Below are 16,224 nucleotides of genomic sequence, written 5' to 3' on the forward strand. Positions count from 1 at the left end.
TAAGCTTTAAAATTATTTCCCTTGATGTTGGCCTTTACATCAGAGGGGAGCACTGGATTCTAAGTCAGGAGACCCAGAGTACAAGTCTCTGCCAGTTCTTAGTGGTGTGATCTTAGATAGTCACTAAACTTTAAGCCTCAGAAGGTGAGAATAGAAACAATGGTTTCCCTATCAAATTTAGGGGGTTGTGAGGCTCAAATGAAATAGTGTATGTGAAATCACTTCGAAAACTGCGTAAAGCACTAAACAAATGTTGTCATTTTTCCAAGATTTTGATTAGAACTTTTCTGATCCCACAGATTAAAATTAATTACGAAACCATTAAAATCATACCAGTAAGTTGTTTCATGGAGTACTGTAGGGCATGTACATTTTAAAAACCATTAGTTTATTATATTTTTAATTTCCAGGTCGTTTAATATCTGCATGACTTTGTTGTTTTTGTTTGTTTGTTTTGGTGTGGTTAATATGCCTCTGTTTTTCGGTGTAAATGTTATTGCTTTGGGAAGTAGAAATTGGCTGGGTTTTAATGTTGTAATAAAGGGCATCCCTTTTCCTCACCTGCATCCTGGGCCAATGGAGCAATAAGACCAAAGAGCCAGCAAACAGAGAAACAAGATGATTCGCTTTTGACTAATACAGCCTAGGTTGGAGCAGGCAGCTTAGTGTAGTAGCTAAAAAGGACTTCCACACTCCCAGTGAGACCAGTAAAAGGACTTCCACACTCCCAGTGAGACCAGTAAGGCCACCTGTGTCTAGACCTGTGGGAAAGTTTAAGTCAGCACAGCAGACACTCTGACTCTGGCTGTTTGTCTCCCTTGGTCCAAGTAGAGAGAGAAGGAGAAAGAGACTCTCCCCAGGCCTCAGGACCTTGGATGGTTTAGCTCCTTCCATCTAGAAACATGGACCTATGGCTGTCATCGACCAACCAGGTCACTCAGTCTACCTTCTTGGGGAGGAATAGCGGGGGGGCAGAAGGCCAAGGTACTTAGAGAAAAATCCCTTTTTATGGAAACCAGAGAAGTAAGAAAGAGGCTTTTCTCTTTAAGAGAGCTGGACAGAAGTTAAATAGAATTTATCTACCCATTCCCTCTCCTACCCTCCTATTGATCTCGGAGGCTTTCCTCCCCTTCCAGTGCTTACCTAGTCCTCCCACCTTGTTTCTGGGCTGTCCCCCATAGCCCTGCTCCCAAGCATAGGCTACACTGCAGCTCCTTGAGACTGGACCACATATGGAGTTATGGAGAAATACTGGTTCCTGGGAGAGAAGAGCTGTGAAAGGCAGGTTGATGCTCTCAGGGGAACGTGTCTCCCCAAAATTCATATGTTGAAACCTACTCCCCACTGTGAGGGTATTTGGAGGTGGGCTTTTGGGAGGTGGTTAGGTCATGGAGGGGAGCCCACATGGAAGGGATTAGTGCCCTTAAAAAGAGGCCCCAGAGTGATCCTGGGCCTGCCATGTGATGTTATAGCCAAAACAAGGCAGTCTATAAACCAGGAAGCAGCCCCTCACCAGACACTGAGTTTGCTGGCGCCTTGATCTTGGACTTGCCAGCCTCCAAAACCGTGAGAAATAAATTACTGTTGTTTATAAGCCACTCAGTCTATGGCAGTTTGTAGTAGCAGTCTGAACAGACAGTTGATTAAGGGGAATTTGGAGTAGATAAGGTTAGCTTCTTCCTCTCTCTCCATGACAGGAGGGTGGGTGTATGGTAAAAATATTTCCCAGTTTCATCTACATTTGAGCAGGACCTCATTGAACTTCCATTGGGAGACATATTTGTGAAGTTGTTCATTTGGCAAGTCAAGAGCAACCCCTCCCATTCTTGAGGAAATAGATGTAGCTGGGGTCTCAAACTACTTTTAAGTTCTATCTGTATTTAATACCATCCATAGTTCACCATGTTGGTGATAATGTGAAAAACAGTTGGTAAAATCTTGTTAGGAAACAAAAAAAAAATGCAGAAATTTAGGATCAACATAATAATGCCTAGCTTATTCTGAATAAATTTGAATATAAAATTTATGAAGAAATTTAAATTATTTAGTCATTCGGTACACATGTGTTGATCACCTATTATCAGCCAGGCATTGCTGGGATTGCTAGGGAAATGGAGCTGAAAGCTATCGTCCCTGGCTTTGAGCTGCCCATAGTTTTAGGAGGGTGACACAGAATTCTTTCCAGTATGATCTATGCTGTGAGAGAGGCATACACAGGCTATTATGGCAATACACAGACAGCCACTTGACCCAGGTTTGAGGAGTTGCTTGGGGAAATCTTTCTAAAAGAGTCCTGATGTGCATCCTAAAGGCAAGATAAAGAGAGTCGAAGAAGAGAGAAAGATATCCTAATTTAGGCAAAAGTAATTGAATGAGCCAAGGCTCAGAGCTAGAGAGGCTAGCATGTTTGGATAATAGCAAATAGCTTGGTGTGGATGGAGTTGAGGGAATGGTAATAAAAGAAATTGGAGGGGTAAGCAAGGCCAGTCATACCTTATGTGCTACGATAAGGAGTTTGTTCTGTTCTCCAAAGGCATCAAGGAATTTTGAGCAAGGAAGAACATATGGTTTAGCTATCACCAGTGATAGGGAGAATGTTGCGTAGGGGCATACGGCCTGCATTAGGAGAGTGATGGCGAACTTGAAGAGAAATGGATAAACTTGAGGAGACATTAGAAACATCAAAATCAGCAGGACTCGGTCAGTTACTAGATGGAGGAAGTGAGAGGGTGAGAGAGGTCAAAGATAATTTAGGTTTCTGTATTAGGCAACCATCTTAGCAACCTTCACCGATACAGCAAATATTAGGAGAGCATTAAGTTTGTGGTAGAGTTGGGAAAGGAAATAAAGCTAGGTTTAGAACATGTTGAGTTTAAAATCCCTAATGAATATCCAAAAGAAAATACGTAATAGGATTTGAACATCTGGGTTAAGAGCTCTAGAAAGAAATCTGGGTTCGACATTGTGTGTGTGTCGATGCATGCACATATCTCCATTCTTATCTACTTTTCGGGAGTGGAGGAGTAGGGCGGTAGGCACCATGGATGTGGAGAAGCTCATCCAGGGAAGTGCGTTGAGACTAAGAGAAATAAAGGAACAGAAATGAGACCCTGGAGAATACCACCATCATTTCAGAAATAGACAAAAGAATAGACAAATAGAAGGCAAAGTAAGTGACACAGAAGCCAAAAAATAAAAACTCAGAGAGTCACCAGTCTTAAGTGCAACAAAGAGGTCATATAAGATTAGCACTTCAAAACATCTGAGTTTAGCAAAAGAGTGATTATTAGTAACCTTGGAGGAAGCAGTGTAGTAGAGGGGCAGAGCTAGAAGGCAGATTGCAGTGGGCGAAGAGTGAAGCAGATAGCGAGTATCAACAGTGCTGTCGGCCTGGCTCTGAAAAAAAGTAGACAGTGTGAGAGCTCAGTGGGTGAGATGCCAATGGGCGATATAGATGGAGGAGAATTCTCGGTAAATGGTGAATTGATTATATGAAAGATTAGCAGTCAGGAGACACCTTTAAATTGATGAAGCCGTGTCCTTGAAAAGTCGGGACAGGATGGATGCGGAGCACCAGGGGAGGGACTAACTTCGGGTAGCAGGAGGGGAACTTGCTCATTGCGGCAGGAGGGAAGCACAAATGGGTGCAAATGCAGATAAGTTTTTTGGGTGCAGCAGGTAGAGGAGATCCTCACCTGATGCTTCCTATTTCTCTGTTAAGTAGGAGGCTAGCCCCCCTGCTGACAGTGGGGAGGAAGGTGGTGATGCAGGGCGACAGAAGAGAAAGGATGAAATATGTGCCAGAGAGAATGAGGGAGGAAGGCCTGCTGGGAAAATATGAGATGTCTGGACTGCTTAAGGTTAAAGATCATGAATTTCTATAAACTGACTTTTAAAATAACTTTTTAAAAAATCACTGGAACAGCCTTTTGTATTTTCAAAACCAGCATTAAACAGGATCCCCACATTGAACACACTGTTTCTTGCCGGTTCCTTTCCTAAAATGCTTCTCTTTCCTCTTTCCACTCCCCATCCCCCCTCATCTAGTTGGCTAGTACAGAAGATTTTCCGGCTTTAGTCAAGCCACTTTTCCAAGAATACATGGAACAGATGACAGAAGCAAGTGACAGCCGGCTCACTTCCCCTTCTTCACTTGTATGCATTTAGCTGGAGTTCTGAAAAGAGGAAGTCAGGAGAACTTTTTTTCTTTTTTAAAGAAAGATGGGAGAAGCAGGGAGCACAAGCAGGTGGAAGTACTGAGGGAAAAAGGAAAAGAGAAAAGGGAAGAAATACCGAAAAAAAAACCATGAGCCAAAATGTAAATGATGTCAGAGATCAGAAAGGAAAGGGAGTAAAGAAAATATCTATTTTCTAAGGTAGCTTCTTAGTTTCTATTCAAATATAGAGTTTCCTTGAACCAGGAGCCCAGGTCACATGGAACACATAGGTTTTCAGTAAATTCAGCTTTCTTACACCTGTTTATCTGTATCAGTGGTAAAGTGTTCTGGGCTTTTGTTTGTTTCTTTGGCTTAACCCCTCAATTTAAAAAATCAAGTGTGGGGTGCCTAGAGTATCTGAGAAACCATGGGACCAGATTCAGTGCTGTTCAAAAATATTTAATGAGCACTTGTTCTGTGCTCTGGTACTATTGTTCTGGGTAGTGGGGATATGCAGAAAAATAGGAAACAGTCTCTACCTTCACAATAAAATTTCTCCCGAGTGAAAGGAGACTATTGCTTAGGACTTACGTAGGTGTAAGAGACCAATCCTTGGGCTTTTATCAGCTAGCCAGACATTTATTAACAGCTAGCTTCTTAGAAAAAAATAAGAAGTTGAGTACTGCCTTAACGGTGCCATTACTTGGATCACCTTCTCCTAACCTCTTGTCCGCTGATGCTTCTGGCTCGGATTTGCCCCCCACCCCACCCCCATCAAGATGCTGATGTAATGCAAGCGGATAGCAGCTGAAGCCAGAATAGAATGGATAGTTATCTGGGGAGATAAAGTGACAGTGTTGCCTGTTCAGGCTATTGTTCAAAGGAACATGTCTTTTATTTATAGACATTAGAATTTAAAGGCACAGACAGCCTGAGCTTGCTATTACCTCTCCTTACTATAACTCTGTTCCCTAGAAATATGCGTGAGATAGCTACCTTCTTTGCATGTAAATTGAATGTGTTAGATGGGTGTTTTATACCTGGTTTCATGTTCTTTTAATAGGTTCTCTTACTGTTTGGTTAAGGCTGGTTTCTAAATTTTAATGCTTCAATATTTTGCTTTTATACGACACTATTTTGTCTCTACTTATCTGAGGCACCAGTTGCAGAAAAAAGCAGGTTTTAAAAGATGCCAAATATAGGTGATGTTCATATTAACAAAACATTCATACTTTAGTCAGGTATGGCTAAGAAGATGAAGTCTCCAATTGTTAGCGGGTTTGCAAAGTTGGCACCCCGTAATAGATTTCATGGTGGTTACTGGGGCTTTTGTGCTAGGAAAATATAGTTATCTGTTCTTAAACCTGCATTTCCTTGCTTTCAAACGCTCAAGAGAGGTTCACAAGGATGCCACTAACCTTCTGTTGCTCTAGGAAAGTGACTTCATTTTTCTAAGCTTTTACTAAAAAATGTTCTGTGCCTTGTGTTCTTGGAGTGTATTTTTTCCTAAGCTCTGAGAAGATTTTACAGATTGAACCTCATGAGTCTTTACAGCCTCTCTGCAAGAAAGGGAGGAATAATGCCTATAAACCTCTTAGAATTATTTGAAATAAAGATAATGGAATGTGAGGAACCCAAGGTAAACTTGGCCTATCCATTTTTGAACAGGTTAACTGATGAACAAGAAATAAGTTTTATACAAACACGACAACATAATTGTTAACTTCGTTTGTTGTAATGATAAAGATAGGGAAATTTATTTTCTCCCTAAGATTTAAAAAACCATTCTGACATGGTATATTCATATTTAAACCATGTAAGGGCAAACGCTAATGTGAAAACAAGTATGAAAGTTAGATTATATGAAGGAACTTATACTCAAGAGCATTATCATAGCAGCATTTCTGTGAACAGGATTAATCACAAAAATAATGAATATGCTTTATGAATATAATATTTGAAGTAATTTTTAAAAATCTGGCTATTAACCATAAGGTTAATTGATTCTTTTCTTTTTGCTCCATTGTGGTTAACATACTCATTCTTCCCTTTAAAGACCCATTTTATTATGCAAATGAAAAATTGAAAGGCTTTGTGTCTGAGAGAGGAGCTGCTTTTTTGCAGGGGAACTCGTGCACCTGTTTCAGCGCTCAGCCCCCACCTCTGCTGCCACTGGCTGCCAAGCTAGAGACTTACTGATCGGGGTTGGTGGGTGTGGGGTCCTTGAATTTTGACTCACATTTTCTTTGTGACTTACTCTTGTTTTGCCTTATAATTCCTCCCCTTCCAGCTCTCAGCATGCCAACAGCAGCTGCATCATGGCACTCACCCTGCTGCCAAGAGGGCAGGCAGCCTCCTTGGAGACTGTAATGTTGCACTCTAGCCAACTGTTAAGAGATAGATGCTGGAGTCATACGTACAGCACAGCTGAAATTCAGATCCTTCTAGGAGGCATTTGGTGGAACATTTTGTCCATGGTATTTTTAAAGTTAATTTAATTTTTGGAAACTTCTTACTATGGAAAATTTTCAAACATATACAAAGGTAGAAAGGCCACTATAGCGCATGCCCATTACCTTCCTATCGCTCTGTTTCGATAATGATCAACTCAGACAATCTTGTTTCACTGTCCATCGGATTTTCCCCATGGTTTATCCACACTACTGGGTCGATTCATTCCCAGGGATAAATATCTCTTAAACCACGGTTGCTTTTCCATCCCTTCTTCAGTCTCAGATCTGTCACCTTAATGATTTTCTCAGTCTTTTCTTCCTACAGGTAAAAGATAGAATCTTTTTTTCCTTCTAAGTTAAGCCAGGATATGCTATGTTAGTAACTGTCATTTTTTTTCTAATACTGTCCCCTAAATTTTCAAGGCCCTTGTTCATTCAGCCAGCCAATCTATCCAAAGCATGTCTGAAGTGGGCAGGATCTTAGAATGCAGAGCGTCAAAGAGCACTGGGTTCGATTCTCAGTTTTACCACAGACTAGCTGTGTGACCCGGGACAACTTCCATAATCTTTCTGTGCCTCAGTGTCCTCTTGTTTTTAACATGGGACTAATAATAGAACACCTCCCACAGAGCTGTTGTCAGACTTAAATGAGTGAAAACACTTAAACAGTTTAGATGAAGCCTGGCACAAAGTGAGTGTTCAATCTATGCCAGTCGTTGTCTTCATCATCATCATCTTTTGTCCCTCACCACTCATTTCACAGAACAAAGAACTGAGGCCCAGGTGGATGAAGCAGCCCCCTTCAGATTATATGGTAGTTTTATCAGGAGAACTTGAACCAGAAACCACATGACTCAATTCCTTTATTATCCTAGATAGTCTTGTCCTTGAGGAATTACGCTCTGACAGATAAGAATGATTTGTGAAGGAAAGAAAAGAGGATTAATAAAAGCATGAACAAAGGAATAAATGTTGCTGCCAGAGAGTTAAACCTTAGAAGTTGTGTATTTGGGAAGCAAAGTGCTACAGGTCCTCTTTGTGGAGAAGGTGAGATTTCAAGAATGCTTTTGTTTAAGAAAGGAGATGATTTGGCTATTGAAGCTGGAGAACATTCTGTGCACAAGAAAGAAAGAGAAGAAAGTTCAAGTATGAGATGAGACTAACAGAGCTAGGGAACATTTGCACATGAGATTAAGAGAGAAGGCAAGATATCAGAGGAGAGGGGAAGGTAAGATTATTTGAATCACCAGTGAATGTCAAAAACAAACGATGGATCCTCAACTTTATCTAAAGCCAAGTGGGATGTGACATTCCTAAAGTTTTTATTTATTCACTTATTTTAACATGTGCTAAGCATTATTCTTCCTGCTTAGGAACATTGGTTCATCTAACCCTCATAACAATCCTATGACATAGGTACTATTATTGACTTCATAATACAGCTAAGGAAACTGAGGCACAGAGAAGTTAAATAACTTGCCCAAGGCCATTTGCTTATTATATAAGCAGGAGACCTTGCATTTGCACCCAAGCAGTCGGGCTCTGGAATCTGAGCTCTTAAACACTCTGCCAAGCTGCTCCATGGTAACCAGGGCCCTGGTGCATCCGTAATCTTGAGGAAACTTGTGTCTAGTGATGCGTTTTACCGAGGCTGGAATTGTGGCATCAGTACTCACTGATCCCAGTGCTCTCGTCAGACCAGGGACACTCGGTATTTAAGTCACAATCAGGTTTCAGGAGGCAGGTTCTGTCCATTGCATACATGGGCCTTTCTAATAAGCTTTGTCATAACAGGGTGTGGTTACACTTGTTCTAGCTGCAGTCCTAAGAAAGTACTCTGGTGTGTTATTTTCAAGTGAAGTTAAAGACAGCTCTTGGCAGGGATGTGTTCGGAAACTTCATTAATTTGAAGTCATTCACTAAACAAATATTTCCTGCTGGCCTCTGTTCTAGATGTTGGGGGATGCTTTGTGAGGAGAGCAGTTCTTTCTCTAGAGAATCTCCACGAAGTTCTCCTTTCTTCAGAGCTTCTTCACATTAGCATATAAACTACCATTATTTCTCCCGACTTAAAAAACAAAAAGAAAAATCAAGAGAAACCTCCCTTGACCCCACATCTCTTTCCAGCTACTCACCCATATCTCTTTTCCCATTTCCAGCATAATATGTACAAAAAATTGTTTGTTCTCATTTGTCTTCACTTTCTTTCCCCCATCCTCTTTTTTTTTTTTTTTTTAAAGATTGGCGCCTGAGGTAACATCTCCTGCCAATTTTTTTTCTTTTCTTCTTCTTCCCAAAGCCCCCAGTACATGGTTGTATATTCTAGTTGTAGATCCTTCTAGTTGTGCTTTGTGAGATGCCACCTCAGCATGGCCTGATGAGCAGTGCCATGTCCGTGCACGGGATCCAAACCAGCAAAACCTTGGGCCGCCGAAGCAGAGCATGCGCACTTAACCACTGGGCAACAGGGCCGCCCCTCCTACCCCCATCCTCTTTCAAACACACTCTAAGGAGATTTTCTCCACCAGATCTCACCCAGCTCCAGACTCAAATTATATCCCCCTGCCTACACTTGGATGTCTCTTAGGCACCTGGAACGTCCAAAACTGAATTCTTGATCTTCCTGTCCAAGCTGGCTTCCCCAACACTCTTTTCCATCCCTGGAGGTGGAGACTCCATACTTACTGCTCAGTCTAAAAACTTTGGCTTCATTCTTCACTCTGCTCTTGCTCTCATACCCCACCATCCTTTCCATCAGCAAATCCTATTGGTTTTATCCTTAAAGTCTATCCCCAAATCCAACCATTTTGTCTCACTTTTACTATCATAACCCTAACCCAAATCCACCTCACCATCACCTCTCCTTCCCAGGCGTCTTCCTGCTTCCTTCCCTGGCCACCCTTCTCCCCGCTGTCTGCTGTCAGCACAGCAACCAAAGTGGTTCTTGTAAGACAGTCAGAATGTATCTCCTCTGCGACAATATGTTCTTCAAAAATTTTTTTAATCCCACATGCAGCAATGTGGATGAATCTCATACATATAATGTTGAGTGAAAGAAGCCAGAAACAAAAGAGTGCATAATGTATGATTATCTTCATTTAAAATACAAAAATAGGTAAAACTAATCTATGCTGTTAGAAGTCGGGATGGTGACTGAGGGCTCAGGGGGCTGATCGTGACTGAAGGAGGCACCAGGAGGGCTGCGGAAGCTGCTCATTTCTGTTTCTTGATCTGGGTGATGGTGGCTCACAGGTGTTTAGTTGGTTAAAATTTAGCAAGCTGTACACTTACAGTGTACCGTTTTTCTGTATTTTACACCTCAATAAAAAGTTTTACAAAATTGTTACTTTTTACACAGAAAATCATTCTCCTCTAGACTTAAAGAATTTATCAGCATTTATAACCATTAGGCAAAAGTCATGTCTGCTTTCATCCATTTGACAAATATTTACCGAGCACTAGACACTGATCTGGGCATTTGAGATACAGCAGTGAACATGAGAGACAAAAACTCCTTAAGCTTCCAAGGGGTGATAATCAGAATAAATTATATAACCTAAGGGCTGTGGAAAGGAAAAAAGCAGGAGAGGGAGACAGGCTGTGCTGGAGTGGAGGAGGTGAGGGGCAGGATACGGTTTAAATAAGGCGGTCAGGGAAGGCCTTGCGTAGAAGGTGACATGAAAGCCAAACTTGGAAGGAGGTGAGGGAAGCAGCCCTGTGTATATCCGGGAGAAGAACCTCCTGGGCAGAGGGAATGAAAAGCAAAGGTCGAAGCAGGCTGGGTGCGCCCCAGCAGCAGCATGGAGGCAGTGGGACCGGCAAGGAGTGAGCCAGGACAGACTCGCTGGGGATAAGGGCAGAGAGGTACCGGGGGCCAGAGTGTGAAGGGCCTTGTAGGCCTCTGTAAAGACTCCGGGTTTTATTCTGCACGAGACCAGGTCGAGGGCGGGAGTAAATTTTTGCCTACGCTGGTTTGAGGTAGGTTTCAGCCACTTGTAGTGGCAGGTCATTTGTTCTCATTGCTGTAAATACTTCTGTTTATTATCCAGTCTGCTATTGATGCATATTTAGGTAGTCTCCAGTTTTGGGCTTGCATAGAGTGCTGTTACGAACACCCTAGTACATGTCTATTTGGTAAACTACTGTATCCAAGATGTACCAATTTTAAAGAAATTGAACAAGATATATCAATTCTTCTTATCTGAATAACTTACGTAACATGTTAGTTCCAGTGAAAGTCAGGCACTCACTCACTACTTAGGGCACACATTAGTGGTAAATTCTCAAATACATATTAGGGTAAAGCAGTAAAGTGTGCAAAGTGGAGAATACAAGGATATGTCAAATGGATTGCTTGCCCTCGAGGACCCTAGATTCTAGTTGGGGAGAAGACGTGCATACGAAACAGCAACTAGCAAGGACACATTTAAGAAATACCAAATAATATCCTAGGCAATTTGCCCCATAATTGTTCTGAAGTGGGCAAGGTCACTTCGGACTATGTTGATATAAGACTTCACAGGGAAGCTGGGAATTCTCTAGAGCCTGAAAGCTTATGTCAGATTTGGAAAAGCAGAGACAGGCTTTGTAGATAGTATCTGGGCTGGGGCACTAGTAAGAAGGCCCGTTTGTATCTGAGGGGGCCGTGGGTCGTCAATCTGAGTAAGAGTAGGGTTTAGGCTTCATTTTAAGTGGAGGTATTTCTCAAAGTAAACAGTTGCATTCTAATCTGGGAATATTAATGTATTCCACATTTCTCAATCATTTTGATATAATAATGCCACATTTACCATTACTAAACTTCAAAGTCCATAAGGGCTAAATGACTTAAATATATATGTATTTTTAGACCGGCAAAGAAAACTCATCCAGTGTGACTGTAGCAGGCCCCGAGATGGAAAATAAGGCAGGCCAGACTCTGGAAAACAACTCATTAATGGCTGAGCTTCTGAGCGACGTACCCTTCACCTTGGCCCCGCACGTGCTGGCTGTGCAGGGCACCATCAGTGACCTTCCAGACCACTTACTCTCCTATGATGTCAGCGAAAACTTATCACGGTTTTGGTATGATTTCACTCTTGAAAATTCAGTGCTCTGTGATTCCTAATTGTAAGTCTGTTTGCACCTTAACAGCTTTAAAACAAATGTTTGCCTGTTTAACTTGTTTGATGTTCCTTGCCATTTCGCTGTTTAAAAACCCTCAGAAAAGCAAGGATCATAAAGCAAAGAAAATAATATTATGTTCATTGCTCTATTTTTTAGAATAAAGTATATTTGTATAAAAACTGAACTTAAGTTCTACTTCCTTTCCTCCAAATAATAAATATAAAAGTTAGGCTATCAAGATTTTATGAAAGGAGTTGATTCCGTCAACCGATCTCTCAAAATATAACACCTCAGAGGTATCTTAGAAGAACTGTGAAAAAGAACTGTGGCATTTTTCTTAGTTACCACAACTCTGAAGTCTACGCTCAGAGGGAGTGTGAATTCTCTTCTCTAGTTTGGAGGAAGCTCGAATTAATGTTATTCCTTTTCTTCTTCCACAGTGTTTATGAATGAATTCAGAAAAAAATTTGCCTGTTAGCTTAACTTCTCCTGTCTTGATTGAGAGATTGATGTGGACATTTTAAATTTTTCCTAAAAAGCAGTGGTAGTTTGCTGATACAAGAATGCCATCACTGCTCTGGACGCTGTTTCTTTTGAGTGATAAATTTCGGTTTCTGTAAACCCGTGGTAGTCCTTTCCACCTTCAGCGAGTCCTGTGTTCTGCCTTTGTTTTCTGCCTCGTTGCTGCTTCAGAGTGCGCTCTCTCACCAGCTTTCCGAAGAACTTTCCCTGCTTCTGCCTCACTTGGCATTTGCTATGTTCCCCATTTATGAAGAGATCGGCATTTCCTTTCAACCTCTCTGCCTCCTAAAAACAATCACCCGATGATAAATATTATTGCTGATAACACCCTTATTTAGAAAGTTGTTGGCCACAATGCAGATGGAAATGTTTTACTTCTAGAAAAACTGAAATCAACTCATTTCCAATTAAAGTGTGGGCAGAACAACTAGATAGAGCCTTTAGTTCTTGAATAGCCATTATTTATTTCAACTAAAAGAGAAAAGGACTGCCACTGGTCAATAAACTGTAAAGGGAAGGTAAATTGTGATACAGTACTGACTATGCCATGGAAAATTTAAATCACACTTGTTTTGATTAGGAGCAATACAATTTATTAATTCTGTGCCAAATTTTAAGTATATTTTTCAAAGATAGAGTACCATAGCAAAACTAAATACTGTGCATAAAGATACCTGAACTATTCAAGTTTTAATGTTATGCATGTTGTATTAATAAATGTAGCGTGGTCTTGATAAAAATGATATATTACTTAAAAGTTAAATGAACATTTCTATTGACAAAAATATGTTTCACTTACAAACAATGTCACCATATGAGGTGAATGAGTCAATTAGATCTTTACATAGTTTTCACAGAACATCAGTCTAGGAAATGTGACTTATTACTAATGCAAATGTGAACGTTTTATAGCAGTTTTTGTAAAAGCACATCCTTTTCAATATCCGTGTTAATGTACCTTAAAGCTAAATGTAAACATTTCATCAATTTGTGTGTTAAATTTTTCTAAAATACTCATACATTTCATTTATATTTATGTCTAACATGTTATAAATATGCATATGTGTTTTAATTTGTCAACAAAAAATTATTATATTTAAATAAGTGTGAATTAAAATAAACTGATATTTTGATTATTTTTAGATCCAGAAAAATGGTTTTCTTTTCATTATTCATACCTGCATGCAAACAGTTTGTGTAGTGCAGAGAAAAGTATGAAATTTCCTCTTATAGGTAAGTTTTGAGGAATAAAATTGAAAAATGGTAAGATCACTAATCCTGGCTTAATAGGACTGGAGAGATTTGGGGGTATCACATGAACATCTCTGGATAGATCCCTATCATCACAAAATTTAGTAAGGGCCAGTGTTAATGACCTATTTTTAACAAAAATATTATGAAAATGGCTGTTTTAATTTTCTTATCCTGTATAAAAATCAATGTTGCTATTTTAAAACCGGAAGTAACATTAGAAATCAACCAGCCAACTCCATTTTACCCAAGAGAAACGTGAAGCATAGAAAGGTTAAATGCTTTAAGTCACCTAGTAAGTAATAAATAAGCATTTACTTTAACAGTGTTAATAATTATACTATAAATTATAACAAAGCTGTATGCTTTGCTGGGAAAGTGTACAGTCATTAAGGCAGCCCGAAAGAGTTCGTAATGGCTTCCTCACTTACAAACTGAGACTTTGAGTCAGTCCCCTAACTTCTGGTGTCCTTAGTTCCCTGGCTTGTCAAATAGTAATTGTATGTGACCTGTAGGGCTGTGTTGGGTTTTAGATGGTATATGTCAAATGCCTGGCAGCATAAAACTTGACACACCATAGGTGTTCTGGGAAAGGGAGCTCTTATAATTCTCATTACTAACCACACAAACACGCACACAATAGTCTAATGAAATACAAAATGTGTATTAACTGAACTTTGTAAAGAGTAATGTAAAACACAGCTACCTGTACTTATTGTAGATCCCTCCCACCCCTTTTTTTCCATATTAAATACCTCATTATGAAAAATATTCCTAAAATATGTTGGTTGACTCTTCTGCAATTCCTTAGTTAAGAATTCCATAAGAAACACCTTTTTTCTCTATCAAGCATCATAATCCCTTTCCTTAACCTAAGTTATCATTGCGAGGTACTGTAGGTACAGGATGTCTAAGTGATTTCACTGAATCTTAACCCTAAAATATATTCAGGAAGTTGCATGTATTCTTTTTCAGCTTTCTTTTTGTGTGTGTGAAGAAGATTGGCAACAGATGTTAGCTCAGGGCTGATCTTCTTCTTTTTGCTTGAGGAAGATTGTCACTGAGCTAACATCTGTGCCAATCTTCCTCTATTTTTTTGTATGTGGGATGCCACCACAGCGTGGCTTGATGAATGGTGCATAGGTCTGCAACCAGGATCTGAACCTGCCAACCCCAGGCCGCTGAAGCAGAGTGTGCCAACTTAACCACTATGCCACCGGGCTGGCTCCTTCTCAGTTTTCTTTAATGGCATTTGTATCCTTTCCTAAAAACAGAATTAGAGAGGCAATTCTGACCAATTTATTATTATGGTTAATTTTATTTTGATTAACTGAACTTTTAAAATTATACCATTAAATGTTAACAAAAGCACATTTCTTGTTAACAATTCTAGAAACCCACAAGTGTTTTTTTAAGAGAACATTCATTGACACCGCTTTTTTCCCCTTTCTCAAAGTAAAATGATAAATTGAAAACATTATGAAAGAAATCTCTTCTAAAATTCCCAGAGACCTTTTTTCTATTATTCTAAGGGACAGATATGGAGTAGCAAAGAATAACCTCATCCATGTTCTAAAACAGTGGTACATCAGACCTTACCTTACTCCTCATGATAACAATTGATCAATAAGTGAACCTGCCCTCAGTAATCTAGCAAAGAATATGTTACTTTCAGAGATTAATACATTGTCTTATTAATCATGTCATTTATAACATTCACATGAAATATATGTGTGTTGGATAGTTGGTTGAAGGATGTTACATCTTTTAAAGCTGTTGAGAAATATGGGTTGTGGACATTATCTTTTGAGCATTTGTGTCATATTACTAAGGGCATGACCTAAATATTATTGGAAAATCTAAAACTCTCAGAATATGTCTGACTCCATTCATACTGCATTGCCTGAAAGATAAAGTGTGTGAAAGAGTATGTGTGAGGAAAATGACTCTTCATGCCCTCTGGTTTGTTGGATAGGTATAGGTGGAAAAGAGAAAGAAAGAGACGTATTGATTGATGCATAGCAACTCTGTTACAGTCAGTATAGCCATATGTTAATCATCTTTTTAAAAATTTAAATAAATTTTTTATTTTAGAAGTTTTAGATTTATAGAAAAGTTATGAAAAGAGTGCAGAGTTCTTAGACACCTCTCACCCAGTTTCCCCTATTCTTAACATCTTACATTACTATACTACACTTGGTACAATTAAGGAGCCAACATTGTTACATTACTATTTACTAAAGTCTCCCTCTATTCAGATTTCACAGTTTTCCCCTAATGTCCTTTTTCTCTTCCAGCATCCCAGCCAGTAGAACACATTACATTCGGTCACCATTGTCTCCTTAGGTCCCTTTTGGCTGTGACAGTTTCTCAGACTTTTCTTGTTTTTGATGACATAACAGTTTTGTGGAGTACTGGTCAGATATTTTGTAGAGTGTCCCTCAGTTGGAGTTCATCTAATGTTTTCACATAGTTTGACTAGCGTTATGGGTTTTTGGAAGATTGCAAAGGTGAAGTGCCCTTCGATGAGATCATTTCATATCAAGGGTACATGCTATCAAGATGACATTACTGCTGGTGCTAACCTTTATCACCTGGCCAAGGTAGTGTTCTCTAGGTTCATCCGCTCTAAGTAACTCTTCTCCGACCCCTTTTTATTTATTTATTTTTTTTTTTTAAGATTTTTTTTTACTTTTTCATTTTTCTCCCCAACGCCCCCCGGTACATAGTTGTGT

General features: G+C 39.7%; 1 protein-coding gene across 2 annotated transcripts in view; it reads left to right on the forward strand.

Moving 5' to 3' along the window:
- Positions 1 to 13,326, forward strand: part of UMAD1 (UBAP1-MVB12-associated (UMA) domain containing 1) — a 211,313-nt gene extending 197,987 nt beyond the window's left edge. For both annotated transcript variants that reach the window (XM_046669425.1, XM_046669427.1), the window contains one exon: positions 11,460 to 13,326. In XM_046669425.1, the coding sequence (XP_046525381.1) occupies positions 11,460 to 11,717 (258 nt within the window). In that variant the 3' untranslated portion in view covers positions 11,718 to 13,326. The remainder of the gene's footprint in view (positions 1 to 11,459) is intronic.
- The last annotated feature ends 2,898 nt before the right edge of the window (positions 13,327 to 16,224 follow it).

Source organism: Equus quagga, chromosome 8 (genome assembly GCF_021613505.1).
Source record: "Equus quagga isolate Etosha38 chromosome 8, UCLA_HA_Equagga_1.0, whole genome shotgun sequence".
In the NCBI taxonomy this organism is placed as follows: Eukaryota; Metazoa; Chordata; class Mammalia; order Perissodactyla; family Equidae; genus Equus; species Equus quagga.